This window comes from Talpa occidentalis, unplaced genomic scaffold (assembly GCF_014898055.3).
Source record: "Talpa occidentalis isolate TD23 unplaced genomic scaffold, MPIMG_talOcc4v2.1 talOcc4.16, whole genome shotgun sequence".
Lineage (NCBI taxonomy): Eukaryota > Metazoa > Chordata > Mammalia > Eulipotyphla > Talpidae > Talpa > Talpa occidentalis.
In genome coordinates this window covers 2,668,444-2,695,415 of record NW_023601653.1, presented here as the reverse complement: position 1 = coordinate 2,695,415, position 26,972 = coordinate 2,668,444, and the positions used below count along the sequence as shown (strand labels likewise).

The 26,972-nt window shown below is 56.5% G+C and overlaps 1 protein-coding gene across 2 annotated transcripts; it reads right to left on the bottom strand.

Annotated features, from left to right (window-relative positions):
- Positions 1-274: 274 nt before the first annotated feature.
- On the bottom strand, positions 275-25,999 carry A4GALT (alpha 1,4-galactosyltransferase (P blood group)). 2 transcript variants are annotated; one of them, XR_008552107.1, is made up of 2 exons: positions 25,894-25,999; positions 275-379 (listed from the first exon to the last, which is right to left on the bottom strand). XR_008552107.1 is itself a non-coding variant. In XM_037513424.2 (2 exons), the coding sequence occupies exon 2, from the start codon at positions 17,669-17,671 to the stop codon at positions 16,583-16,585; it is 1,089 nt and encodes a 362-aa protein (XP_037369321.1). In that variant the 5' UTR covers positions 17,672-17,717; positions 25,894-25,999; the 3' UTR covers positions 14,168-16,582. The 2 variants fall into 2 exon arrangements, 1 of the variants encoding a protein (XP_037369321.1); XM_037513424.2 differs by lacking the exon at positions 275-379 and adding an exon at positions 14,168-17,717.
- Positions 26,000-26,972: the final 973 nt, after the last annotated feature.

The window sequence follows — 26,972 nt, the reverse complement described above, 5'->3', positions numbered from 1 at the left end:
TGGGCCCCACGGAGCTCTGCACCTGCCTCTGCTGTGCGGCCGAGCTCCTCCCCGAGGCCCTTGAGCCATCGCGTCCCCGCCGGCTGCTCTGAGGCTCCTGTTTCTCAACATGCTCCTCCCGGCCCGCGGTCGCCTTCTGTGACAGCAGCCCCTCCGGTGACCGGCCAGTGGCGTCTCGCTGAGGTTTGGCTTCCTGTCCCCGCCCACGCGCCGGGCAGGGCCTCGTTCCGCGTGCTTGTGGCCATTTGTGTATCCGGAAAATCGTCTGCTGGGGCCCTGTGCCTGCTGCTGACTGCGTTGTCTTGTTTACCGCTTTTTGGGTGCCCCCTTCAATTTGGGGCCTGAGGAGTGTGCCTCTCTTGCTTTGCCCCACCTCGATCTGAAAGAAAAGAACGGGTGACATGAGTCTTGGTAACGGGGTGCCCTGTCAGTTCCCAGAGTCTCTCCTGACCAGGTGTGGGATGGGAATGGGGCGACAAGGATAAGGAGCCCTAACTCTATCTCCTCATCCTGGTGTGAGGAGGGGAGGGCTCCGAGGGCACAGTGTCATCTGCAGGACCCTAGCAGTGCCCGGCGGCCCCCTCACTGCACAGAGACAGGGCAGGGGCCACCCCATTATCAGCTACAAGGGTGGTCCCAGGGTCCCAGCAGCTGACACAAAATAGAGGAAGGACCCCCCCCTACCTCCCCTGGCACCGCACCCCTCCGGGCCCCCAGGGAGCCTGAAGCACAGGTGCTGGGGTGCCCTACTTGGTCCCTCTCCAGGCCACCCCCACCTGAGCGAGCCCAGGGTGTTTGTCTCCAAACCGGTTTGTGCCTGTTGAGAGCTGGCTCTAGAAGCTCCAATGCTAAGTGTTATGTAAGCTGCTGAAATCCGAGGGCCAACGGAGTGGTTCCCGCGAAAATAAACTCCACCACCCTGGAAAAGCCCGACATAGGCAAGTGTCTCAATATTTTTCTGCCAATCAGGCGAACGAGATGACGGCTCTACGGGGAGCAAATGGTGCAAACCCGGAAGGGCCGCGCTGTCAGGTGACATCTCCAGCCTCGGAAGGTCCTAGCTGCACTGGGGGGACCTGGAAGTCACAGGTTCCCTGCGGGAGAGGGGGTTAGGTAAGAAGAACCACCGGTTTCCAGGCTGCACCCTCAGGCTCCAGAAAGGTCTGGAAGGGAGGCCGCATGTCGAGTTCCGGCAGACTCAGGCTCAAAGGAACAGTTCATTACTGACATGGTCACACCAGTCAGTGACCTGCAGACACTGCCTGTCCCCCAGCCAGCTGCAAAGGACGAAAGGTCTAGACCACATGATGGGCTCCTGCGCTCCAGGGGCTGGGGGGCTGTCAGGAGACGGGGGCGGGGGGGTGCGCGCTCAGGGCAGGGTCTCAGTTCCTGGGGTGCACGCAGCATCCCTGAGCTGGAGGCGGCCCAGGTGAACAGCTCCAATTCCCAGAGGCCACCACAGAGACTGGGAGGAGGGAGGGGCCACCCAGGGCTGTGGGTGGGGCTGCCCCCCAGGCTCTCCGAGCTCTGCTGCGTCAAGGAGCAAGCCTGGCAGAAAGGAGCAAGGCCAAGGATTGCACTGAGTGCAATCCCTGAGGGTGGGCCTCAGGGTTCAGACCCCTACACACCTGGGAGTTGCACAGAGGAAGGAACGCCGGCTCCTGAGTCAGAGGGCACCGGATGGCCCTTCCCGCCCACCCGCTGCGTGGCCTCAGGCATGTCCTGGCTGGAGTCTGTTTTCCCACTTGAGTGGAGAGGAGGTTGCCTGTGCTGCACACGCCCCTCCTGCGGCCTGGGCCCCCTCCTCCCTGAGGGCGTCTCCGCACACGGGTACCTGGCAGGCCTGCGTGGGAGACTGAAGTGCTGCTCAGGCCCTGGCACTTGAGCCCAGTCCCCAGGCCCAGGGTTCCGGCCCAGGTCTTGCACGGCTGGTGGCGGCTCCCCCTGCCCAGCCAAGGGGTTTTCTGCGTCGTGACCTGCTCAGGGCCTCAGCTCCTCACCTGTACGAGGGGGTCAGCGACCCTAGCTGGTGTGGGGGTCCTGGGGGCGTGTTTTCCACTTCCAGCACCAGTCATGCCAGGGCACCTCAGAGCTCTGTCCCCCAAGGCCTCACCCCTTTTGTTACGTCCTTAAACCAATTCACTTTTTTCCTCATGAAAGGAAACTTTATGTCATTGCAAACAGAGAACAAGGACCACTTGCCAGAAATAGAAAGTGACCAGAAAGGTAAGTGCCATAGAAATGTGATTGATTTCTAGCCACTGCACCTCCAGTCTGGCCAGCCTCGCCTCTGGAGAGCGTGCGTGCCCGGCCCGGGTCGCAGGGGCGGCTGGGGTCCGCGCACCCACGGAGGCTGCTCCTTAGCCCCATCAGAGGGCCGGAAAGAGAACTTTCTCCCCAGGGAAGCCACGTTAGTGAGTCTGTCAGTCCACAGAGCACTAAGCAACCCAGGCAACCCCCCCCTGCCCTGCCCACAGAGGGTCACACCCACCCAGCGGCCCTGGGAAGGACTTGCTGGGGCAGCCAGGGCCCTCCCTGTAGAGGTGCCCTGCTGCAGGCCTCCAGCAGCCCTCAGCTGCTCCCCCGGATGCCACCCCCGCGTGTCCAGCTGTGTAAACCAGGACCCGGACACTCGGGTCCTCACTCAGCCTTTGGAGTCCCGTTAGCAGAGCAGAGGGCGCCTGTCCTCTTGGTCCCGTGGTCCTGGATGGGGCCACCGCCAGCCTCCGTCCCGCCCCCAGCAGCCCTGTCCTTTGTGGACACACCCCTCACCCGCAGGGGCACTCAGACCCCACAGGAAGGGCTCCTCTGACCTGCCTGGGAGCCGGGTGGGGCTCAGGCCCAGGGAGATGAGGGCGGGCTTCAGAGCGAAGATGGAGATGCAAAAGGAGGCCTTGAGGGGCTGGGAGAGGCAGGGGACGTGGCCGACAGCTGGGCTGGCTTGGGGAGAGGTCAGCAAGGTGGGGTGCCGGGCTCCCAAGTCCTGACCCGGGCAGGCCTGTAAGCTTGAGAGCAGCTCTGGGCAAGATGGCGCCAGGGGGAAGAGGACAAAGGAGGGAGAGGCCGGGAGCTTGCTGCCGCCAGGAGGAGGCACATGGGGTCCCCAGAGAGACATCCCTGGCCAGCTGGGTCAGAGATCTCTCTGCAAAGCTGGGTCAGAGATCTCTCTGCAAAGCTCAAGTCACAGGCTCCCCATCCTGCTTCAAGAGCCCACCAAGGCCACCTGCGCCCCCTGGTGGCCAATTCTAGGCTGTCCACGAGAGGAGACGGGAAATGGCAGGATCCTACCTCAGAGGCGGATAAGGGCGGCCCCATCCATTCCGGCATCCCCCTCCCTGCTCCGGGACTTCAGCAGGTCACTCATACACCCAGCGTTGTCCTGGGGTTCCGTCCCAGGAGCCCTCAGCTAACTGGAGGCCCCTTCCTGCCCACCGTCCTTCCCCCCACCCCACCCCAGTGATGCTGCCTCCCTGAACAACACAGTCCCAAAGCTGCAGTGGAGCTGAGCCAGGCAGGCGGGCATCGTGTGAGTGACCCCCAGTGTGGGGGTGGGGGGAACTGACCAGAAGGGGTCAGGAGGACCAATGTGCAGGAAGACAGCTCCTGGAGTTGCTTGTTGGAACTAGTGTGATGGGGGGGTGTCCAAGGGAAACTGACCCAGGAAAGGATTTGGGGCTACAGTGGGGTGCGGAGGGTGTCTACAAGGAGAGAGCTTGGGATATTCATAGAGGATCAAGCAACTATGTAAATATATTCAGCCTTCTCATCTGAACAAACCCTTGGATGTTGGGCTGGAACTGGGGTGTCATTGCAAATTCACCAAAAATGAAACCAAATATTTTAATTGAATAAAATGCGAAGCAATCCCTTTGCACACAAGGCCATTTATCTAGACCAACAGCATGTGGAGGCTGCCTGTCCTTGTGTTAGTTGCCTGCAGCCCCATTCTGTGATTAGAATCTCACTTGTTCCACTAGATTGGTGGACACATCGGTCATTTCCTGAGTGGCTTCTATTAAATCAAGTGTCCACAGGAGCCTTGAACACACCTGTCCAAACACAGTCCTCTCCCCAACCTGCTTGGCTCCCTCAACCTTGCTCCCAAGTCCTGCCTACCTTGCCACTTCCTCCAGGAAGTACCTTGGGCTTCTATCCTGCCCCTGTTATGGTGCTCATCCCCCTTCACAGGGATACAGGATGTCCCAGGGACTGCAGGGCCCCAAGACTTCCAAGCACCTGGGCCAGGGAAAAGGAGCAGGGATTCAAGGAAAGAGACCCTAGCTCTGCTACCTGCCTGCTGTGTGGCCTGGGCAAGCGACTTGACCTCTCTGAGCCTTGTCTGCTGAATTGTAGAGAATCCTATCTACCACTGATTATAGGAGAAACGTCAGCTGAGCATCTTGATAGATGCTAAGGAGGCATTTGGTGGAATCCAACATCCATTCTTAATTTTAGAAAATGACAATTAAAATAAGAATAGATTTTATGTCCATGAAAAGGCAAGGATGCCCTGTCACCATTTAACACCGGTCTGGAGGAGCCACTGCATCGAGGACAAGGGTGATGTGTGGGGAATGCTGGGCAAAACACCACTGTTTTTATTTTATTTTTTAATAGTTTTTTTTTTTAAGATTTATTTATTTATTTATACAAGCACTGGGTACAGTCAGAAGCGCGGGAGGGTGAGAGAATTCACCAGAGCCAGAGCGGGGAGCAGAGCAGGCAGAAGGACCGAAGTACACTGCTGAGGGGAGCAGCGGGCGGCAGGAGAGGTCTGCGCGCCATGCGGGACCCTCCTCCGGTGGCCGGGGAGCAGCCGGGGATCGAACCGGCGCTGCAGAGGCTGTGGGCAGCTTCACAACCCAGCGCTCAACTGCTGCGCCACCGGGGAGGCCCAACACCACTGTTTTTAGATGGTCACTTGGAAGAGCTAAGAGAATCAATTTAAATATGAAACTTTAAGGAGATTAGAAAAAAGTTCATCGTTAAAAGTCAAGTGAGGGGCCTCCCTGGTGGCGCAGCGGTTGAGCGCTGGGTTGTGAAGCTGCCCACAGCCTCTGCAGCGCCGGTTCGATCCCCGGCTGCTCCCCGGCCACCAGAGGAGGGTCCCGCATGGTGCGCAGACCTCTCCTGCCGCCCGCTGCTCCCCTCAGCAGTGTACTTCGGTCCTTCTGCCTGCTCTGCTCCCCGCTCTGGCTCTGGTGGATCCTCTCACCCTCCCGCGCTTCTGACTGTACCCAGTGCTTGTGTAAATAAATAAATAAATCTTTAAAAAAAAAAAAAAAAGTCAAGTGAGGCTCCTCTGCGTGACACCATGGTGGGAACGGCTCATCGGATATCTGTCGAAACTCATGGAAGGGTCCGCGCCTAGAGCAAAAGGTGTGGGGCTTTAGATGGTCGTGGCGCGTCCAGGCAGGCTCACCTGGGGAGGGAGACGCAAGTGGGGGGCTGTGCACGTGTACAGTCGGGGCAGGACTGTATGGGAAAGCTCTGCACCTTTTGCTCAGTCTTGCTATGAGCCTAAAACTGCCCCCACCCCGCCCAAGTAGTCTATTTAGAACAATCAATTGCCTCGATGCAGCTATAGATTTGTAGTGGTCCATTAGGTCTCGGAAGGAAAGACCTTACCCGTAATAGCTCGAAGGGGGAAAAAAAGTAAAACGAAGGGCAAGGGCATAAGAGAAGAGTGAAGGAAAGGCAGGCTTTCCTCTTGGTCAAGAAACCCAACACCATTAAAATGCCTTTTTTCCCCTAATTTAATTATGCAGTCAATAAATCCAAACGGGATATTGAAGAAAACCATATGATTTCTCTAGGAGAGCAAAATGTGAAAATAGCTAGGAAGGACTGACTTTATTAGCTATTAAAAGATGTAATGCTTGTAATTCTAATTATCCAAGCTACTTAAGCATCGTATGTTCCACATTCAGTTTCAAGGGCTTTATAGAAACTCACTCATCTGATCTTCATCACAGCACTTAATGCAAAAGAAGTAGGGTTTTTAGGGTTCAGTAAGAGTACGTTCCTTTCCCTTGCCCCGCCTCCCTCCCAAGTTCAAAATCACAGAGAAGACAGATGCAGATCCATGGACATCAACAAATCCTCTTGATTGCTGATAGAAGCTGCAGTAGAGGCTGGGTATGAGCAGGGCAATGTGGGCCTTAAAACTCCACCAAGAGAGGGCCTCCCTGGTGGGGCAAGGGGTTAAGACACAGCGCTATGAAGCTATCAGCAGCCTCTGCAACACGAGTTCGATCGACTCTCCCGCTGCTCCCCTCAGCGGTGTATCTCAGTCAATCTGCCCGTTCTGTTCCCCACTCTGTCTCTGGTGAATCCTCTTACCCCCTGCATCTCTGGCCTGTACCCCAGTTCTTGTATGCATAAATAAATAAATCTTAAAAAAAAAAAAACAAAAACCTCCAACAAGAGAATGAAAAGACAAGCCACAGATATGCAGAAAATATTTTTTAAATACATGTCGGAAATAACTTGTCCAAAATATGCGAAGAATTCAGCTCAACCAGAAGAAAACAAAAGAACGACCCAATTTTAAAATGGGCCAAAAAGGGGGGTAAAAATTGGAACCAGACACCTCATCAAAAAAGATCTCGAGGTTTCACGCTGGGGGTGGGGGTGGGGTGGGGGGGAGATATAGAGGTTTCAAATAAGCCGATGAAAAGACAGCCAACACCCTCTGTATTAGGCAAGTTAAATCACCAAACGCCACCAGGACGGGTCACGGTAAGGGGGAACCTGACAAGGGGCCCCATCAGCCCTCGCTGGCAGGGAATGTGGGTGTTTGGATAAACGTGAAGCACACACTTCCTCCAGTCCACACTGCAGGCCTCCCGGCCGGCCGGGCCTTCCTTCTGCTCAGCTCGGGTTAAAGCCTGGGCGTGCCCCTTCCACCCAGTGAGCCCTATGCCAAGCCAGCGCCTGGATCCTCAGCTGGCGCAAGGGACAGCAGCCCCTACCCCGGCCCTCAGAGGTGTGGTTACAGACCAGTTAGCGCATTGGCATTTATTTTCTAGGCCGTACATCTCTGCCCTGTTTTCCCTCCTTAAAATCCACTGCTTGGGGGGGAGGGGCGGGGAAGGAGGGATTGGGTTCAAAATAAGAGGGTTGCAATTGTATGGGGAATATAAAAATAAAATTTAGGGCCTCCCCGGTGGCACAGCGGTGGAGCGCTGGGTTGCGAAGCTGCCAACAGCCTCTGCAGCTCCGGTTCAATCCCCGGCCACCGGGCGAGGGTCCCACAGGGCGCGCAGACCTCTCCTGCCGCCCGCTGCTCCCCTCAGCAGTGTCCTTCGGTCCTTCTGCCTGCTCTGCTCCCTGCTCTGGCTGTGGTGGATCCTCTCACCCTCCTGCGCTTCTGACTGTGCCCAGTGCTTGTGTAAATAATAAATAAATCTTTTTAAAAAATAAAAATAAAATAAATTTAAAAAAAAATCCACTGCTTAAAAAAATAATTTATCTGGGGCCTCCCCTGGTAGATCTGCCTGTTCTGCTCCCCACTCTGTCTCTGGTGAATCCTCTCATCCTCCCGCGCATCTGGCCTGTACCCCAGTTCTTGGATAAATAAATAAATAAATAAATAAATAAATAAATCTTTAAAGAAAAATAGAATAGAATTAGGGCCTCCCTGGTGGCACAAGGGGTTAAGACGCACCTTTGAAGCTGTCCGCAGCCACTGCAGCATGAGTTTGATCCCTGGCTAGGGAGCTACTCACATGGCGCAGCAGACCTCTCCTGTCTCCCCGCTGCTCCCCTCAGCAGTGGATTTCAGTCATTCTGCCTGCTCCTTCCCTCCAGCCTCTTCATTCCATTTATTATCCACCCCACCCGGACTCCTAGTTCTCTTGCACCCCAGGGACACCCGATGTTGGAGGCCCTGTTCGGGTCTGTCTCTGGTGAGTCCTCTCACCCCCCGCACCTCTGGCCTGTACCCAGCTCTTGTATGCATAAATAAATAAAATCTTTAAAAAAAAAAATTATCTGTTGGAGAAGTAAAAAAAAAATCCAAATGGCGAAAGAAAGAACGAGAGAGAGAGAAAGAGAGACAGGGAGACAGAAAGAGAGAAAGAAAGAAAGAAAGAAAGAAAGAAAACAACAACTAAAGCCCCCCAAATCCCAAAACCCAGCCCAGCGCCAGCGGGCACCGAGTGCCAGAACCCGCTCCCCTGCGTTGGGAGCGCCAGTTCCCACTGGAAGGGTCTGGCGGCTTCTCACCAGGCCCAGCCAGAAATCACCCTGCTCGTCTTCGGCCGTGACCTGACAGCCTGTGTCCACGCAGAACCCGCACGCTCGCGGGTGTGCACCTGCTGCGCCCGAGCGTCCGGGACCAGCCTGGGGCGTGCGCCCCGCAGGTGTGCGCGCCCTCGGGGTGCTCTGTCACCCCGCGTCCCCTGGGACGCAGAGGCCTGGTGATGGGGGGACCCGCGGGACCTGCCCCTGCTGGCCGCTCTGATCTCCAGGAACGCGAAGATGTGGAGGGGAGAGGGGGAGAGAGGGCGGAATAGGGGAGCCCAGGCCTAGAGGGGTCTCAGGAGGCTCCCTGACTGAGATCAGAAATGCCAGCACACAAAAGGGGGGATGCGCTCCAGCTGGGAGGCTCCGGCCTCCAGGGGGCACCCCCGAGTCAGGGAAAGACTCCCTGCACCAGGGGCGGCCTGGTCTTCCAGGCAAAATAAGGCCCCCTCCCATCCCTCTCTGGGGTATGAGTCCCTGAGGCTTGTCCAGCGCGCCCCCATCTCCGCTGCTCCGGGAGATGTTCCAGTTCATTCCCCTCTGATATCCCCGCAGACCCCCGGCTGGGAGGAATGGGGGCGGACCCTGAGGAGGGCGCTGGGGAGAAGGGGGACCCCCAGGAATGGCTCGGGTGTTGGGCAGACACTGCCCAGGGTGGGAGGCCCGCCCAGGGCCTGGGAGACAGTAGAGCATATCGGGTGAAGGTGTTCTGGGCAGCTGGCACAGCTTGAGCAAAGGCCTGGAGGTGGGAGAGTTGGAAGCGCCTGGAGCATGGCGGGTGGGGGTGGGGTGTTGGGGAGCCCTGGGTAAGAAGGAGGGGGTAGGTTTGTGTCCCCACCACGCACCCTTCCCGCACCCCCACCCCGCTCCTGCTCCTTCCCTCCAGCCTCTTCATTCCATTTATTATCCACCCCACCCGGGCTCCTAGTTCTCTCCCTGCCCCCTAGTTCTCTTGCACCCCAGGGACACCCTGGGGTGTCCTGTTCGGGCCCTGTTCGGGTCTGTGAAGCAGAGCAGGCAGAGGGCCAGGCCGCGGTGACCCCACCTGGAGGGCTGGAGGAAGCTGTGCCCTGGGGTGCTGAGGACAGGCCAGGTGCAGTGAAGGGGTTGGTAAAACACCAGCGCTTCCTAATAGCAGCCCCCCAGGCCCCTCAGGCGACTTCAACACCCCCCCTGAAATTTTCACTCTTCAGTCTTCCATACCTTTCCATGTCCCTCCTTTCAAAACCAATTGCTTCTTTTTACTAAAAATCCAGAAAAAAGGGCCCAGCCCCTCCCTCTCTGTCTTCTACGCAATAAGAGTTCCTACCAGTCCTCCCTCAGGGGACTCTTCCGTTTTACGAGAAAGCACCTGCTACAGGTAGACCCAAGGGAGCGGTCACGGAGGAATTTCAGGCATGAGCCAGGCCCTCTAACCCAGCCAGGTGAGGGTGGGATCCTGGATCTGTGGGCCCAGCCCGCTTTTCCTTCCATCCAGTCAGGCACAGGTGCTGAGCTACGTGGAGACGGGGGAGGGCGTGCCAGTCACTTCCCAGGGGACTTGCTGCAGAGCCTGGGCCGGGAGGCCTGGCCGGGGAGGCCTGGGCAGACTCAGCTAGAGGAACCAAGCTGGGCCAGGGTCACCTGCGGCTGCTGGGAAGTCCTGTGTCCTTACTTATCGTTCCAAAGAGGGACACTAGCAAGGGCGGGGGTGGCCAGAGGGGCCCGGCTTAGACACCGACTTTGAGCTCGTGTCCATCGTGAGCCTCAGTCTTCTCAGCCGTAAAATGAGCATAATTATCCCTCTTCTGTCTCTGGCAACCTTCTGAATGCCCTTAAGTCTCCATTAGTCACATGTAAGGCGGGGTTAATCACAGCCTCTGCTGTCTACTTTATAATTTTGCTATTACATCCACCCATCTATTTATCAAATAATAATCACCTAATAAGAAAGGACCGTGCAGGCCTGATGCCTGGCACAGGGCACCTGCCTCAACAGCTTGGCGGCTCCCGACAGCTCGGAGAGGCTGATGTCTGTATTTCCGTCACCTCACGGGTGAGAAGACGGAGGCCACTGACTCACGCAGTGTCACGTAGCAGGTGTGAGTCAGACCCCGGCGCCTGGCCCGCGGCCCGGGGGGCTGCTGCGGGGTGGCTGGCAGCGCACAGTGGTTACGCCTATGACGCCGTGAAGGTGCCCTGTGGAGAGAGGGTCTGACCGTCTGACCCCCTCAGACTGGGTCAATTCACATATCCCCTTACGAAGTTGTCGGCATTCCCATTTTTAGGGGGTTGGGGCGTCCGCCCCCACCCTGCTCATGGTCCCAGGTGAACTTGGAGGCTTTTGCATGCGACATGCACAGAATTCGCAGCACCAGGTATTTTCACCCCCTCTACGATCTGGGACTTCTTTGGGTCCCCCAAGTAACTGCTCCCCATCTTTGGGAGACAGTTCACGGCTCAGAGCAGTCTGTCCTCCGGGACGGGCGTTCGAGCTTGACTGTGCGACCACCTCTGAGCCTCAGAGGCATCATCTCTAGAATGGGAAAGTCAACAACTTCATGAGGGGATATGTGAGTTGACCGAGAAGGCGTAGGTGGGAACACCTGCTAAGTGAGCGGGGCTGGACCTGCCCACCCCCTCCATGGAAGGCCCAGGAGGAGCCGCGCCATTCCACACCATTTTCTCTGGAAAGCAATGTGGTGGCTGTTGACGTGGTACCAGGAAAAAAGCACAGTTGCTGGAAAATACCTTCATGGCAGCTGGTGGTCATCTCAGCTCCTGGGGCCCTGCTTGTGGCAGGGATTGCTTGCTCTGGGATCCCACGAAGCCCTTGGGGCCCCAGGCTGTTGGCTGGTTGCCCCGCATTTACTCAGCTGCTCCCACAGACAGCACCGCGCCGCGCTCTGTCCTCGGAACCAAGACAGCCAAGATTTTTCAACTTGCATTCTGAGGTTAATTTTATCATCAAAGAAATCAACCTTGTTGTTCAAGAAGGAAGTAAAACCATCGCTTGATGGGCCTGATGTGCCGGCTCCTGCTTCCTCCTCATTCTACCTCAAACCTGAAGCTCCTTCCCGGGCTCCTCTCCCTCTCTGATTGCAGGCAGCCGGCGCGTCAGCATGGGGCCTGGGGCTCCCGCCGCTGGATCTGCAGGTCGGCTAGATTCCTCGGCTTCTGCTGGCATCAGGAGGCCCTCACGTGGCCTCATGGCAAGACCCCAGCCCCAGCTCTGCTCCCGTGGATGAGGTCCCTGGCTCACAGGTCCTCCCTAGCCCCCGGACCTGGGGCAGTATCCACCTGCCTGGCGTAGCTGGCTTCACAGCCCTGGCAGCCTGTGGAGTTATCCAAACAAGCTCATCGCATCTTCCCGCGGAGCCAGAGACACCCACCCTCTTGGCGCTCCCCAGCCTGGCTCCCCCCCGGCGCGCGCTCCGGCCTCAGCTGGGCCTGCTTGCTGAACGGGGCCCTGGGGGGCATAAACTGTTGTCCGTCCCTCTGCCCAGTGTTGGGTGTCATGCTCGTGCCATCCCCGTGCCCCTGAGGTGGGATCCCTCTCTCACCCGCGAGGAGATGAAAGCAGGTGTCTGCTCCCATCTAACCTGGGTAACGTGACTGGGGTCCCATTCCCTGCAGCAGCCGATACAGCTCCCTTGTGCTTGAAGCTTTTCACTCACAGTTTTATTAAAAATAAGACAACAGGCCCAAATGGAGTCACGTATGCCAAGCCCCACATCTCCAGACTGAGACTGAACTTGATTCAAGCGCCAGCCTCTTCCAGAAGTGGCCTCCCCTCGCGTCAGCCAGGGGACGCCGGGTCAGCACTGGTCCGGGCAGGTGCCTGCTGGGCCCCTGCCAGCCCCTCGAGGACGGTGGCCTTGTACAGCGCCCCCCCCCCGCCCCGCTAGCGTCACCCCTTGATCTTGCTCCCTTCTACCCTCAGTCCTTCTTGACTGGATGCTGCCTGATTCGTGGATCCCCGAATGAAGAAACGAGATCTTTAAAATTCAATCACTTGAATTTTGTGGAACATTTTCCACAAGGCCCTTCCTTCCGTCTGGTCCCCAAACCAATGTCACATGGTTAAGATTTTGCCTCGACAGCATTTGGCTTCACAGCAGATTGCCTTCCGAGCCTCTCCTCCCGCATAACGGAACAGTCCCAATCTAGCAGCTTGAGGCAGCTGTCATTTCCTGGCTCACAGTCAGCCGCTCCGGCCAGCCGCTGAGCAGGGGAGTTGACAGCAGGGAAGACCTGCTTTCCCCGCGGCTCCCTCCCCGGCTGGAAGCTCTGAGGGCTGTTGGCGAGTTTGGGGCCTCACCCTGCTCCACAAGGGCCCATCCATGCAGCTGCTTGGGCTCCCCATGGCGTGGCATGTGGGATCTAAGAGGGAGAAGTGGAAGCTACCTGCTCTCTTCAAGTCAGGCCCAGAGTAGCCCGCCATCACCTGTGTGGGGACCTCGGCCCACTCCAGGCTCAAGGGGTCAGATGGAAGCACCACATCTTGACAGGAGGGCTGGCAGGTGTGTTCGAAGAGAGAAGCAACCATTTGGAGCCATTTTGGGGCACTAACTACCACATCCTGATTTTACAACTGGGGAAAATGAGTTTCAGAGACAGGATGGGGGGCACAGGGGCAGAGTAATAACAGAAACGGCAGCACCGGTCTAGTTTTCACGAGTGCCAGGAGATATGGGTGCCCCACCTGCAATCTCATAGTCATCACCTGGGGCAGCTGTCACAAGCAGATAGGTAACTCGCCCAAGGCTGTACAGCTTGTAGGAAGAAAGTTCAGAATAAAACCTGATGGGTCTGACTATAGGCCCCACCCTCTGAACTAGCAGCAAAGTCAAAAACCATTACATTTTTGTCTTGGGACGTGGTTCTGGCATTAACAACAAAGTGAAACTGCGCCCAAGATGCCAGCAAGTTCCAAATAAAGCAAAATGCAACATTCTTCCTACTTCAGCGGGTGTATTCTGGAAAAGTGTGTCATGGAAGGACCAGCATGTTCCCACAGGAACCCTCACTTCAGACGTGGCCAGTTTCTCTCCAAGACCAATTTTCTGTCCTATGCAGCACAGACATTTTAGTGGGGCCCCTGGCTCCCCTTGTAACTAGGAGAGTAAGGTCTAGCCAGTGGGATAAAAATGATGGGAGCAATCTGGGTTAGATCTGCTGTCGAGTTTGGGGGCAATGGCAGGAGCTAGAGCAGCTTTTTTGGATCATGAGGTGAAAGTTGAGTGTCATGGGGTGGACCAGGGGAGCAAGACCCTGGGATGTTTGGATGACTCTGGGAAGTAGCTAAACCTTTGAGCCCTGACTGCCCATCTCTGGCCTCTTACCTGAGAGAAAGAAAAACCAACCTTCTCTAAGCCACTGTGAATTTCAGGGTTTCTGCAGTGGACAATGTATCATGACTTAAAAACTACCTTCGGATGAAGGGTAAGCTGCTGGCCCGGTGGCTCTATGGTCCTTCCCAGTCCTGAAAGTCTGTGCTCTGTGCTGGGAAAGGTTTGGACTGGCTTGGGGTTTCCAGCAATTTCTAGGCCTTGAACTGGAGGTTGATCTTTTCCGCCCTTCCTTCATGTGAACTTTTTACTCCTTCAACCTCGGTTCTGACCTTCTATAATGGAATTGAAGGTTGGACTGCTTTAAAAGCCCATCTGGGGCCTCCCTGGTGGCGCAGGGGATTAGGCACCACACTAGGAAGCAGTCCGCAGCCTCTGCAGCACGAGTTCAATCCCCAGCCAGCCAGGGAGCAACCCACATGGCGCAGCAGACCTCTCCTGCCTCGCCCACTGCTCCCCTCAGCAGTGCATTTCGTCAGTCTGCCTGTTCTGTTCCCCGCTCTGTCTCTGATGAATCTTTTCACCGTCCCCCATACCTCTGGCCTGTACCCCAGTTCTTGTATGCATAAATAAATAATTTAAAAAAGAAGCCCATCTGTTTGCCAATGAATTTTCCTTTTCCTTTCAGTCTCTGTGGGAAGTTGGGGCAGTTTATGATCATTTTGCAATGACCAGAAATCCATTCTGTGAAAAGCTGTCTCTGTTGTTGTTGGTTTTCTACCAAAGCGTCACAGAACCATTTGGGGGTTTTATTGACTGTAATTTAAAATATATATATTTATTTGTTTTCCTAGAATGGGTAGGATGTGGAGTTTCCTGGTAAAGAAATATCCAGGTTTGAATTCATCTCCTTTCTAAGATTTCCTGAAAGATTCTGGGACTATCAGCTCATCTGAGGCAAGCAAGGGCTTCCCTGAGGCGGGGAACAGGGAACGTGGGGCTAGGAAAGACAAAAGCAGAACTGGGATGGAGGGAGGGAATGGCAGGGAATGGGGCCTGGTGTCCCAGCTGCAAGACAGAAATGGAGACGAGTGTGGCAGGGCAGTCCCCGCGGGGACAGAGGTGTAAGGCGGGGGCCAGGTCAACATGACAGTGACCACAGATAAGAAGGTGTTTTGAGACCTTGCAAAGCAGAGTCAGGGTTAGCCGTCTGCTGCGGAGTGAGCGAGGACTGGTGACATAAAGGGGGGCGCCTGCAGCCCGGCCCGCAGTCACCGCCACTTCCCGTTAAACGGACACGTATGCCCTGCAGCCAGCGTGGCCCTGCGTGACCAAGACAGGTCGGTCCTTAGAATGTTTCAGGGTATTAAATCAGCGGAAAGTAGCCAGCAAAAAAGGAAGGCGCTTCAACTTCCCTGAAACTGGAGGAAATTTAGGTTGGGGATTCCTGTCCCCGTGGAGACTTCTCCGTCGGGTGGATTTCCAGTTCAGCCACGGACTTGACCGTCTGCTTCCTGGCCTCGCCTCCCACATCCTATCTCTTCATTATTATTATTTTTAAAATGATTGTGGTAAAATACACATAACACGAAATGGATCCTCAGGACCGTTGGTGAGTGTTGCAGCCGCGGGGAGCACCCGTTGTTTGGGCCCATCACCATTTTGAATAGAATAAGGGCTCGCAGGCACTTGGGGGGGCACTTCATTTCTCTCTAAGCCTCCAGGATCATCTCTCCCTGTTGTGTCCTCCCAGTAGGATGAGCGCTTCTTGAGTGTGTTCGCTTGGAGGGCCCGCACCCCGACTTCCCCAGGTGGGCATCAAGGCTGAGCGCCGCCCCCAGTGGCGGGAGGAAGCACGGCCGCCGGCCCTCAGTGCGCCTCCTGCCCAGCGGGTCTTCATGATGCTGGGGTCGCCCAGATGCTGGGACACCCAGAGACATCAGGCCCAGCGGGGAGGGGCGTGATGTTCTGAAGACTCAGCGCATGACTCAGCTGAAATGACGGGGTTCGTGCTGACTCAGTCAAAGAAATGGAGTCCCGATGAGGGGACAGCTGGGCTGTGGGAGCAAAGGTGACTGGGAGCTTGAGGTGGGCAGAGGGCTCAGGTGGGGGGTCCGGGGAGGAGTCCAGACTGTGATGGAAGTCGAAGCTCCCCCGCGTCCCCGCCGCTGGCTGGCAGACTCAGCTCCTCCAGACAGCTCCCCTGGCCAGCTTCCTCCCTGCGCTGAGCTCAGTCCTCAGCCAGCCAAGGGCTCAAACCCCGGTTCTTGCCGAGCCTATTCCCCGTGAGTTGCATGTAACTCGCTAGGTGCCAGCTGCTAGGCTGGCTCATTTGATGGCAAAGATGATGCTACGAGGCAAAAGAGGCAAAAGGCACAGCCCAGGAGGCATCTCTGGGCCCCTCCCTGCCCAGAGGAGGTGCCAGAACATGGCATCTACACTGACATGTCAGCCTCACATGCCCCCAGCTCACTCCTGCCGATTCTGGTTGGGGGGCCGTCCCCGCACTTGTCACCTCCACTGAGACCGTTGCTGGCCCAGGGGGCATCCCCACAAGTCTCACACTGGCTTGTAGGAGCAGGTCCCAGGGTGCCTTCAAGAATACTCCTTGGGCTGACATGTCGGGAGCCTGCTGCCCTGCGGGGAGCTGGAGTCTTTGGAGAGCACCTGTTGACTCTGTACGCGGAGTGCCAGGACTTCGGAAGTTCTGCAAACAGAACTTCTTCCCAGAACTGACTCCTGTTCTCTGAGGAGGTGCTGGCGTGTGCTCCCTCCCAACCTGGTAAACTTGTTTTCAGCAGTAACTCATTCATCTGTATAAGCAAAACCACAAGCGCGTGCTATCTTCTCGTTCCTTTGTTCAAGTCTTTCATAAAAGCGTGGGCTGGGAGAGTGGGAGGCAGCGCTGCTCTCTTGCTCTCCCCAGGCTCCCCCTGCTGCAGCTTCATTTAGACTCCGGGTCTCCATTCATGGCAGAGAACTTCATCGTTGCCTGGCCTCATCTCCACGTCCCCAGTAAGAAAGGCGGAGACCCTTTTCCCTTGGGGTGGGGGGCCCGGCGGCCATCAGGAGTCCCCCTTCATGGCCGCGTGGGTGGTGGGGCAGTAGCGCGCCTGGAGCTGGGCCAGCAGGGCCCGGGAGGTGGCCTGGAGGCGCGTGCCCTGGCTCATCTTGTTCCACACGTGCACGGCGTAGGTGGCGTGGAGGAGGCGCAACAGCTCGGCGGGGCTGATGTCCTCGAAGTACCTCTTCCAGTCCTGCCAGGGGATGGGGTAGAAGGCCTCGCAGGGCAGCGCGCTGACGCCGCGGCAGGTGCTGTTGCAGCGGCAGGTGCTGCTGTCGCCCAGGCTGCGCAGGGCGCACCACTTCTTGAAGACGCGCGTGAGCAGCTGCGGGCCCTGGTGGCCCCAGACCCAGCCGTTGTAGCGCGCCACGAAGTCGCGCATGCACAGCGCCAGGAACTCGTGGTGGCGCTCAAAGGCCAGGAAGGCGCCGTTGAGCACGTAGCGGGACTGCTTGCCCAGCACGTTGGTCAGGTTCCGCAGGCTCTTGAGGACGATGAAGTCGGTGTCCAGGTAGACGCCGCCGAACTTCCACAGGAGCGCGAGGCGCGCGGCGTCGGACAGCACGGGCAGCAGGTAGGGCTCCCAGCGCCGCCAGGCCGCCGCGTGCCAGGCCGCCAGGGGGGTGCCCCGGAGCAGCGCGGGCAGGTCCAGCGGCCGCAGCCGCACGTTGGGGAAGCAGCGCAGCAGCGACAGGCCCCGGCGCCGGGGCAGGGAGGTGTTGGAGGCGTCGCCGGCCCGCAGCCCCTGCATCAGGACCAGCACGCGGGCCTCGGGGTGAGCGCGGGCCGCCGACTCCACTGAGCATGTGAACAGGAAGGTGGGGTCGGTGCGGTGGGAAGTCTCCAGGAAGAAGATGTTGCCGGGAGGGGGGCTGCCGGGGGACCGGGCGGGGGGCAGGAGGCGGGGGCAGGGCACGTCGAGGGGCGGGCTAGAGAGCTGTCTCGGGTTCCTGGGCTCTTCCACAACGTGCCAGTAGATCATGATGGAGATGAAAAACATGAACTTGAAGCTGATGATGAACAGGGTGCAAACCCGCTCCCGTCGGGTGCCCCAGAGCAGCCGGGGCAGACAGTGGGGGGATGTGGACATGGTCTCTTCCCAAGACACCAGGAGCCTCCTGCAGCAACTGGCCGGTCTGCAAGAGACGGGCACCACATTCAGGCAGGCTGCTGGCCTCCACGACCCAAGAACCCCACCAAGACCAGCCAGAGCCAACAGTGACTGTGGACCCTCCGCCCCTGGGTCAGAGCTCTGTGTCCTCCCTCGGGGGCAGTGGGCCGTGGGCCGAGCTCTGGGCAGGACTCCCCTGTGGGTTTCCCAAGTGCCACCTACAAAGTGCAGTCATCACGGCCCAGGCCAGCCAGGCACGTGAGAGGCTGTCAGAACCAGGCGGGCAGACTGTGGTCCGAGGGCCCACAGTTCCAACCAGGCCTGGGGCTGCCCCCAGAGGGCCGACTGCCCGGCAGCCGGGAGACCTTCCAGCATGGCCCGGGGCTCGGGCCAGCCTAGGCACTGCATGGCCAAGGCACCAGCATGGCGAGCTCACTGACAGTCAAGGTGGTGTGTTCCAGCTACGTGGGGATGCCTACCCGGTCCAGAAGCCTTGCCCAGGCTGGCTTCCCCAGCCCTTGCCCTGGACTTTGCTTCTCAGAGACAAAGGTCTGGAAGGGAGAACAGGGAGACTGTCCGTGACCCTGTTTTGTCCTTAGGGTGATGCCTACTGGGCCAACAGCCCACAGGTGTCTTAAGAGAATAAGACAGGCTTGGGGCCTGTCCCCTGACTGCCTGGAACACACAAGCGAGCAAAGGGCCGGTGGCCGGGAGAAGGTGCCTTCCGGGGAGGCGCCGCTGTGGGATGCTGAGAGGGGCTTCGCCAGAGGGACCCCTCTCCCTGCTGCTCAGCTCAGTGCTGGCACACAGTAGGCACACAGGGAACGGGCTTCCTCTCATCGACTCACTCAGTAGTCAGAGACATGCATCTAAAGTGCAAGCGAGGCCGTGCCACTCCTCTGCAGACCCCGAGGGCGTGGGGTGCGGGTTCCCAGGTCCTGTGTCCACACACCCCACTTCTCCCCTGGCCTCTTCTCTGCCCCGTCTCCCAGCCTCCTGCTCTTTCTCAAACCCAACCCAGCTGCTGTCTCAGGCCTCCACGCTGCCCCTGACCGCATGCCTTCATTCAAAAAATCATCTCCCGAAGGAGCAGAGACTGGGGTTCCAGACTGGGGTCTGGGGCAGGGTCATGCTTAGGTGCAGAGCTAGGGGCTTAGGAAGGGGCTCCCCAGAAGGGGGTCTGGGATCTGGGCAGCCCCTGAAAAAATCATATTTCTGCCAGGGCCCACTCCAGCTCCCTTAAAATGCCAACCCCCATCATGTCACAGCCTCCTCTGAGCTCACGCCACAGCAGTGACCCTACGCACCACGTGTCTGGGTGTGCACTTCTGGGGTGAGAGGACTCACCAGAGACAGAGTGGGGAGCAGAACAGGCAGATCCATTGAAGCACACTACTGAGGGGAGCAGCGGGTAGACAAGAGAGGGCTGCTGCGCCGTGTGGGTATCTCCCTGGCCGGGGATCGAACTTGGGCCATAGTGGTGACAGCGCTGACTTAATCCCTAGACCACTAGGGAGGCCCATTTCTGGGCATTTTTAAAGCAAGGTGAAGCACACCCAGGAGTGGACACACAGTTGGATGGCCCTGGCTGTGGGCTGGTGCGGGCTGACCCGGCGCAGCCATGGTGCAGGGTGGGGTCTCATGGTGCCGCCGGTGCTTCCACCTAAGCCGAGGGAGCAGACTTGGATAGCTCCATATTTGGTGCTGGAGCCCGAGACCCAGGAATAGAAAGTGTGTATGTGGCCAAGTTGGTCACAGTCCAATACCCCTGTGACCTCAGGCCCAAAGCATGCTCCTGCCCCCTGGGTGGGGGCAGCTGCCGTCCAGCCCTGGCTCTCATCAGTGGAGGCTCGTACCACTGCTGCCTCCCACCCCCCAGTTCTAGCCCCACACCTGGGAGACAGCGCCAGTTAGCCTGTGACTCGGTCACACCCTGCTCTACACGCTTCCGTGGCTCCCCAATCTCAGGAACCCCAAACCGTCACAGGCAGGAAGTGAAAGGGGAGAAATTCATGGCTGGTGGAGACAGGGCCCAGGGCCTGACCAAACCTTGCTGGTCTGGCCAGTGGCACCCCACTGGGGAGCAGGGCCTCAGGCAGCAGGCCTAGGTGCCTGGAAAAGGCTCCACAACCTGGTGCATGTCACCCCTTCAAAGCCTGCACCCACCTCAGCTTCCACTGTGGGGGAGCCGCACCTCTGACCTTCGGTGGGCCCCCATGTCCAGCCCGGTTTATCCCGGTCTTAGCTGACAACAATCCTAACAACAGCCTCAGTGCCAGTCAGGCCCAGCCTGCCCAGAACCCTGCTGCCGGGCTGGGGGCTGGCCTCGTGGCTCCCGGAGGACCAGAGGTAGTCCCTCCGAGCCCCCAGCACAGAGCCCGGGACAGAGGCTAAGTTGGGATTTGGACACAGGCACAAGGGCCAGTGGAAGTGTCTCCCAGCACCTCCTCTGGGGCCCCTCCTCTCTGGTCTGGTGACCCCGGGGTCACATGTTGCCCTGAACATCCCTGACAAGGCAGTTCATGGGGAATGTGCTGGCGGCCTTTGCTGGGCAGGAGAAAGGGTTCCCAGTACAGGGGGGTCATGCTCTGTTATGTCTACCAGCCTCCCCCTAGAGCTCACGCCACAGCAGTGACGCTACGCACCGCGTGTCTGGGTGTGCACTTCTGGGGTTTACTGGGAGCATAACCCCATGAGGACAGGCATCCAGAACTGTGCGTGGCTGCGTTACCTGGCCTGTGAGTATGGGGTGAGGTGCGATGACAGCACGAGAGAGCGTCTGCGCGAGGCTCCTGCATGAGGCTACCTGCGTCCACCCCTTCGCTTCATAACAGCATCCTGACTCCTTGGGGAACCCCTCTACCCCACAGACCCTACTCTCTAGCTCTGGGGGTGGGCATGTGATTCAGTTCTGGCTACTGACCATCACGATGGGCGCATCAGCCAAGCAGACATGCCCCTTCCCAGGGGGCTAAGATGTGAGCAGGGGGTGAGGGGTGGGGGGGAGCCTCCCAAGAGGACAGCGGCCTGGGGGCTAGCAGGGCCAGGAGATGGGGAGAAAGAGGCATGGCCACATTGTCTGTACACCCCAAGGAAGCTGCTCCCCCAGCCAGGGAAGTGAGCACTTGCCCCTAAAGGGCACCAGCACCCCATGCCAGGGAGAGGAAACCTGCAAGGCTCGGAGCTGGGTGACTCGGTGGTGGCAGCTTCGTGCTGATGGGGTGGTGGGGCCCGCTGTGCTCTTGCACTTGGCCACAAAGCCCCACTGCAGCCGGGAGGCCCTGGCCCGGCCATGCCATCTGAGTTCACACTGAGCGCCGGGGAGGGTGGGTGGTGCTTTTCCAGCCAACGGCAGCTCTTGTTCAGTTTTCAGAAAAGTGACTTGTCAGAGGCGGCCAGAGGTGCTGGGGCTGGCGTTTGCTTCTGGCTCTGCCCAAACCTGCTCGCAGCTGGCCATGTGACCTTGGGAAAGTCATTTTTCTTTTCTGGGCCTCAGGTTCCTTCTACACAAAGGAAGAGGGTGAGGGCAGGGTGGGAGCCACCGAAAGTTCTGACCTGGAGACACAGGGCAAGGGCTGATCAACTCCTTGATAAGTTCAAATGAGCAGATACCTGAGGCTCAGAGGAGTGTGACGTATCTGAGGAAGGTCACTGGGCCAGAAAGGCAGCTTCCTCCTGACAGCAGTAGATCTGCCACTAATAACCCACATGACCTGCGCCCATGCCTGCATCTTAGCTTCTTCATCCGTAAAATTGAGGGGTGGGGGAGCTTTTTGGTCATGAAATTCAGACGCTATTCAATATAAAATAAAGGGAACGTCTAGAGCTTTTAAATCCTGCTGGAGGGTTCACTGTCCTGTCCCCTGGCCACCGGCCCACACCCTCTGATCTTTTAGGGCATAAATTATGATTTCTATGCAAGAAGTAAGTGTGACAGTGACCAGCAAGTGGTGATCTTTGTAAGGATGCCTGTTTTTACAATCTGTTCCTCCTTCAAAGCCAGAAATCAGGGAGGCAGTGTTTGCTCTTCGGGGACTATTACAAACAGGAAAGTTGGGGAGACAGACATTTCTTTTACTGTTAGGAATAAGGCAGATTCTTGTGCTGAATCCTTTCTCTTCTGCTGATGTCCTAGGGAGCAGCGGGGGGAAGCAAAAATAAACTACAAGCTACAGCTTTTGGGAGACCAGGGCCAGGGGAAAATCACACGTAAGCATGGCCCAAAGCCCAGCATGCCAGCAGCTTTGGCAGTGAGGTGGGGAGAATGGGGTGCAGAGAGGCCCAGCAGTGGAATGTCTCAGAAGCAACCCCTTCTAAAAAGAAGTTGAACAAGTTAGAAGGCAGCCAGGTTGGGTTCTGGAAGGCAAAAGAGGTGTGGACAGGGGGAAGAGCCATTATCAAAGGAATAAGAGAGAGCTTTCAGCAGAGAAGCCTCCAGAACTATCCTGGCCTCTCTCCCAATTTCCACTGGGACTTCCTGCTAACTGCTGGTCCAGGAAAATCCAAGTAATTCAAATACAGAAAAAAGCCCTTTTTTAAAGGACTAAATATACTGTGCATGCACAGATGTTACAAGACAGACAGGGGAAAGGAACACTAATACTCCCTGATGTGTGAGGAAAATTCACTACAAAATATTGCCACAAAACAAAACAAAAATTAATCCAAACTACAGCATGAATTGACAAAAAAAAAAAAAAATGGAAATGAAATTCTAGTTTAAGAGCCAAAAACAGAAATACAAGAACTAGGTTAGAAAGGAACAGATAAAGGGCGGGTGGACATGAGGGTGGTGTGTGAGAACGAAAGAACTAAAGAAGATAAAGCATTTCAGAAGGGAAGGCCAACTTACAAGGAACAGACTTCACCAACAGGAAGAGATTTCAAGAGAAAAGTGAGCACACATTGCTGAAAGAATTAGATCTCAAAGGATTTCAGAAGCAAAAACAGATAACATGTACAAGAGGTCTTGTAACAGGGGGGTCCCCAGGAAAGGGGAGGTTCCAGGTTCCCTGCCCCCCCCCCACCAAAGAGGGTGGAGCTGAGCAGGGAGGAGAAGAAGCTGCAGAGGAGACTGAGGAAGGAAGGAAGCAGGATGGAGCCAGAAGGAGCCCTGGAGGAGGCGCATGGAGCCGAGAGACATGTGAAGAAACTGCGCCTGCCTTTTGGTTGTGGACTGGGCGACACAGATGTGGGTGAGACCCGTGGGGAGGTGACAATGGCAGCTTTTATATCGGCTTTGATTTTGCTCTTTTCCTCCCAGACTTGTCTGGCTGTTTCTGATCCTTTTCTGTGGGTCCCCACTGAAAGGTGCTTTGGACTTGGGGCAGCTTTCGTGCCTTGCTCTGGGCCATTCCCCTTTGGGTGGACTGTTACCCACCCCCTAGGGGTGCAAGGGATTCATTAAGACACAACCTATGAAGCTATCCACAACCACTGCAGCACAAGCTGGATCCCAGGCCAGGGAGCTACCCACATGGCGCAGCAGACCTCTCCTGACTCTCCCGCTGCTCCCCGCAGCAGTGTACTTCATTCATTCAGTCTGTCTGTTCTTCTCCCCACTCTGTCTCTGGTGGATCCTCCCACCCCCTACACCTCTGGCCTGTACCCCAGTTCTTGTATGCATAAATAAATAAATCTTAAAAAAAAACTCCTTTGGGGAAAAAATAGAATATAGTCCCTCCAAAGCCTGCACGAGGGGACAAGGCAGAAGAGACTGTTCTATTCAGAAATATAAATGGTTACACTCCATTATCTTTGACAAAAGATTTTTAGTTTAGATCCTAAGCAAAAACTAGCTCTGAAAGAGTTATACCTCCAACAGTGATTTTTTTTTTTAAGATTTATTTATTTATTTATTTATACAAGCACTGGGCACAGTCAGAAGCGTGGGAGGGCGAGAGAATTCACCAGAGCCAGAGCAGGGAACAGAACAGGCAGACTGACAAAGTACACTGCTGAGGGGAGCAGCGGGCACGGTAGGAGAGGTCTGTGTGCCATGTGGGACCCTCGCCTGGTGGCCGGGGATCGAACTGGCACTGCAGAGGCTGCGGGCAGCTTCGCAACCCAGTGCTCAACTGCTGCGCCACTGGGGAGGCCCTCAAACAGTGATTTTTAAATGGTTTCAAGTAAAAGAATGGGCAGAGGTATAAGGAAAATTACAAACAAAACAATGCTGGAGTCATAATCTTAACATCAGACAATGAGATTTCAGGTTAAATACCACTAAGTGAGCCAAGGAGAGCTAGTTATCATGCTAAAAGGAGAATTCACAATGGCCCTGCAGCAATTTTCAGGAAGAAGAAACGACAGGGATCCTAATACGGGAGAGGGTGAGGTGATTCTGGGGACTCATTTTATTAGTCAGTCTGTACCAGATATTCGCAGAAAACTCCAAAAACTAGCCATGGGACCCCAAACTCTGCCACACGAGCTTTTAGAAGCGGCTTTTAAAATCCTTAATAACAGGGACCAAAGTGCAGGGTTGGAGAAGGAAAGGAAGGCTGTGGTGAGTGAGAAAAGGCAGCTCAATCAACAGGCGCCGCCATTGCCGGCGCCCTGCAGACCAGGCTCAGCAAGACAGAAGACTGACCTGCCTGGAAGAAAGAACAGAGGAGCTTCGACGGCCCCGAGCTGCAGGTGCAACAAGACGGGACGCCGCAGCACAAACTGTACACAACCCAGAAATCCACCTGGCCGTGCCCCTGCTGCAAAAAGGAAGGCCACTGGAAAAGGGATTGCCCCCTTCTCCGAAGGGAGGAGGGACCGGTCCCTCAGCCGCCAGCCCGCCTCCTGGACGACAAGTGACAGGGCCCAAGGACGACGCCGGCTCCCCAGCTGACCGTCTCCATGGCTGAGCCTGGGGTGGGGTAACCTGGATGTCGCAGGTAAGAATATTAATCTTCTGATTGATACAGGAGCCGCTTACTCTGTACTCACCCACTTACTCTGTACTGGACCTCCCTTCCCTTCCTCACAAAATGTAGTAGGAGCAGGTGGAAAACTACAAAAATATCAATCCACCCAACCTCTACCCTGTTCTTAGTCCAACTCTACATTCTCTCATTCCTTCTGTTCCAGGGCAGCCCCGATACAAAACGGGGTGCCTGGCTGTGGGTCCTCACCCGCACGCTTAAAGGGACTTACTAATACTCCACTGCAGGCGCACACGAAAGGTTCATAAAAGGGAAGGGCAAATGAGGAAATGTACAACTCAGGAGAAAAGTGGGAGATAAAGTCTTAAATGCGTCCCACCCGATCTGCCGACCTGGAATCCCAAATGGCGCTCTGAGGGCTGGCCGCGAGCCACCAGCCGTGAAGCCAGGAGGCGAGCGAGAGAGAGATCCTGTTTGGTTTTATACCAAACCTGGCTGCTTAACCCCACCCTCAGGTCCCAACAACCTTCCCTTTGGTGGTGACGGGATTTGTCTCTCCCAATGTCCTGATGGCTTTGGTCTGGAGTGGGGGTGGCGTCCACAAAGCCTGCATGGAATTAGCTCAGGACATCCCTTCCCCCTAACATCCTTTCCCCCTATTACCCCAGCTGCCCAACTCCCTTATCAGAGAGAGATTTATTTATTTATTTATTTATTTATTTATACAAGCACTGGGTACAGTCAGAAGCGCGGGAGGGTGAGAGAATTCACCAGAGCCAGAGCGGGGAGAGCAGAGCAGGCAGACTGATGAAGTACACTGCTGAGGGGAGCAGCGGGCGGCAGGAGAGGTCTGCGCGCCATGTGGGACCCTCGCCGGTGGCCGGGGATCAAACCGGCGCTGCAGAGGCTGCAGGCAGCTTCGCAGCCCAGCGCTCAACCGCTGTGCCACAAGGGGAGGCCCTATCAGGGAGAGATTTAATGACGAGGCTGGGCACGCAGTTTTCCTCCATGGAGACGCCAGCCCTTGCCGGCCTTTTTGCCCGAGCCATCGTCGAATCAGATCAGATTTGTCCCACACCCAGAGAAACAGAGGAAAAAAATAGATCCCTTGGCTTGGGGTCAAAGGGTACCTGGAAAAGCTATAAATGCAATTCCAGTAAAAACCCAACTTAAAAACCCTGAAACTTAGGGGCCTCCCCTGGTGGCGCAGCGGTTGAGCGCTCGGTTGGGAGGCTGCCCGCAGCCTCTGCAGCGCCAGTTCCATCCCCAGCCACTGGCGAGGGTCCCACAAAAAAAAAAAAAAAAAAAAACAAAACTGAAACTTACCCAAACAGGAAACAATACCCTATCAAACCTGACGCTCGCTGAGGACTCCGGCCTCGCACTGCTCAGCCTGCCGGTCTCCCGCGTGGCCTGCGAAAGTCTGCCAGGCTCTGCGCAATGCTCCCATGCTGCCTGGAAAAAAATGTAGTGGTGAGTACCGATTGGTGCGGTACCTGCGCCTTCTAAATAAGGCAGTGGTTCCCCGGCACCCTCTAGTCCCAAATCCACACTCTTCCCACTCAGATCCTTGGGCACACCGAGGGGTTTGCTGTCCTTGATTTAAAAGGTGCATTCTTCTGCACCCCCTCCTCCCGGAGCCACGGAACCTTCTTGCCGTCGAGTGGAAGGCGCCTGACACAAACCTTTCTCGCCAATAACTTGGACTGTTCTTCCCGGGGGGTTCAGGGACAGCCCCCATCTCCGTGGAAATGCCTTGGGAAGGGGCTTGAGAGACTTAACTCTCTCAGGGGAGCTGTCATCCAACACGTGGACGACTCCTTTCCTGCAGTCCTTCCAAAGGAGCTTCAGACCTAAATACTATTCAGGCACTACATTTCCTAGGACAGAGAGGATACCAAGTGTCTCGGCCAAAAGCTCAGATTTCCTCCGGAAAGGTTAAATATCTGTCCCACGAGACAAAGGAAGTCGTCCTCAACCGCAGCCCTCCAGCTACTCAGAAGCAGCTGAGGACTTTTCTGGGAACGGGGGGGGTTTCTGTAGACTTTGGATCCTCAACTTTGGAGTCCTAGTGCCGCCATCCCCAGGATCCAGGGGAAACTGGTGCTGGGTCCCCCCACATCCTCAGGTGCTCAAGCCCCTTATAAAATGGCATAACATTTGCATCTGACTTACACATCCTTCCCTGCATTTTATTTTTTTTTATTTTTTTTAAAGTTTTATTTATTTATTTGTTTGTTTGTTTTGTTTTGTTTATACATGCACTGGGTACAGTCAGAAGTGTGGGAGGGTGAGAGAATTCACCAGAGCCAGAGCGGGGAGCAGAGCAGGCAGAAGGACCGAAGGACACTGCTGAGGGGAGCAGCGGGCGGCAGGAGAGGTCTGCACGCCATGTGGGACCCTCC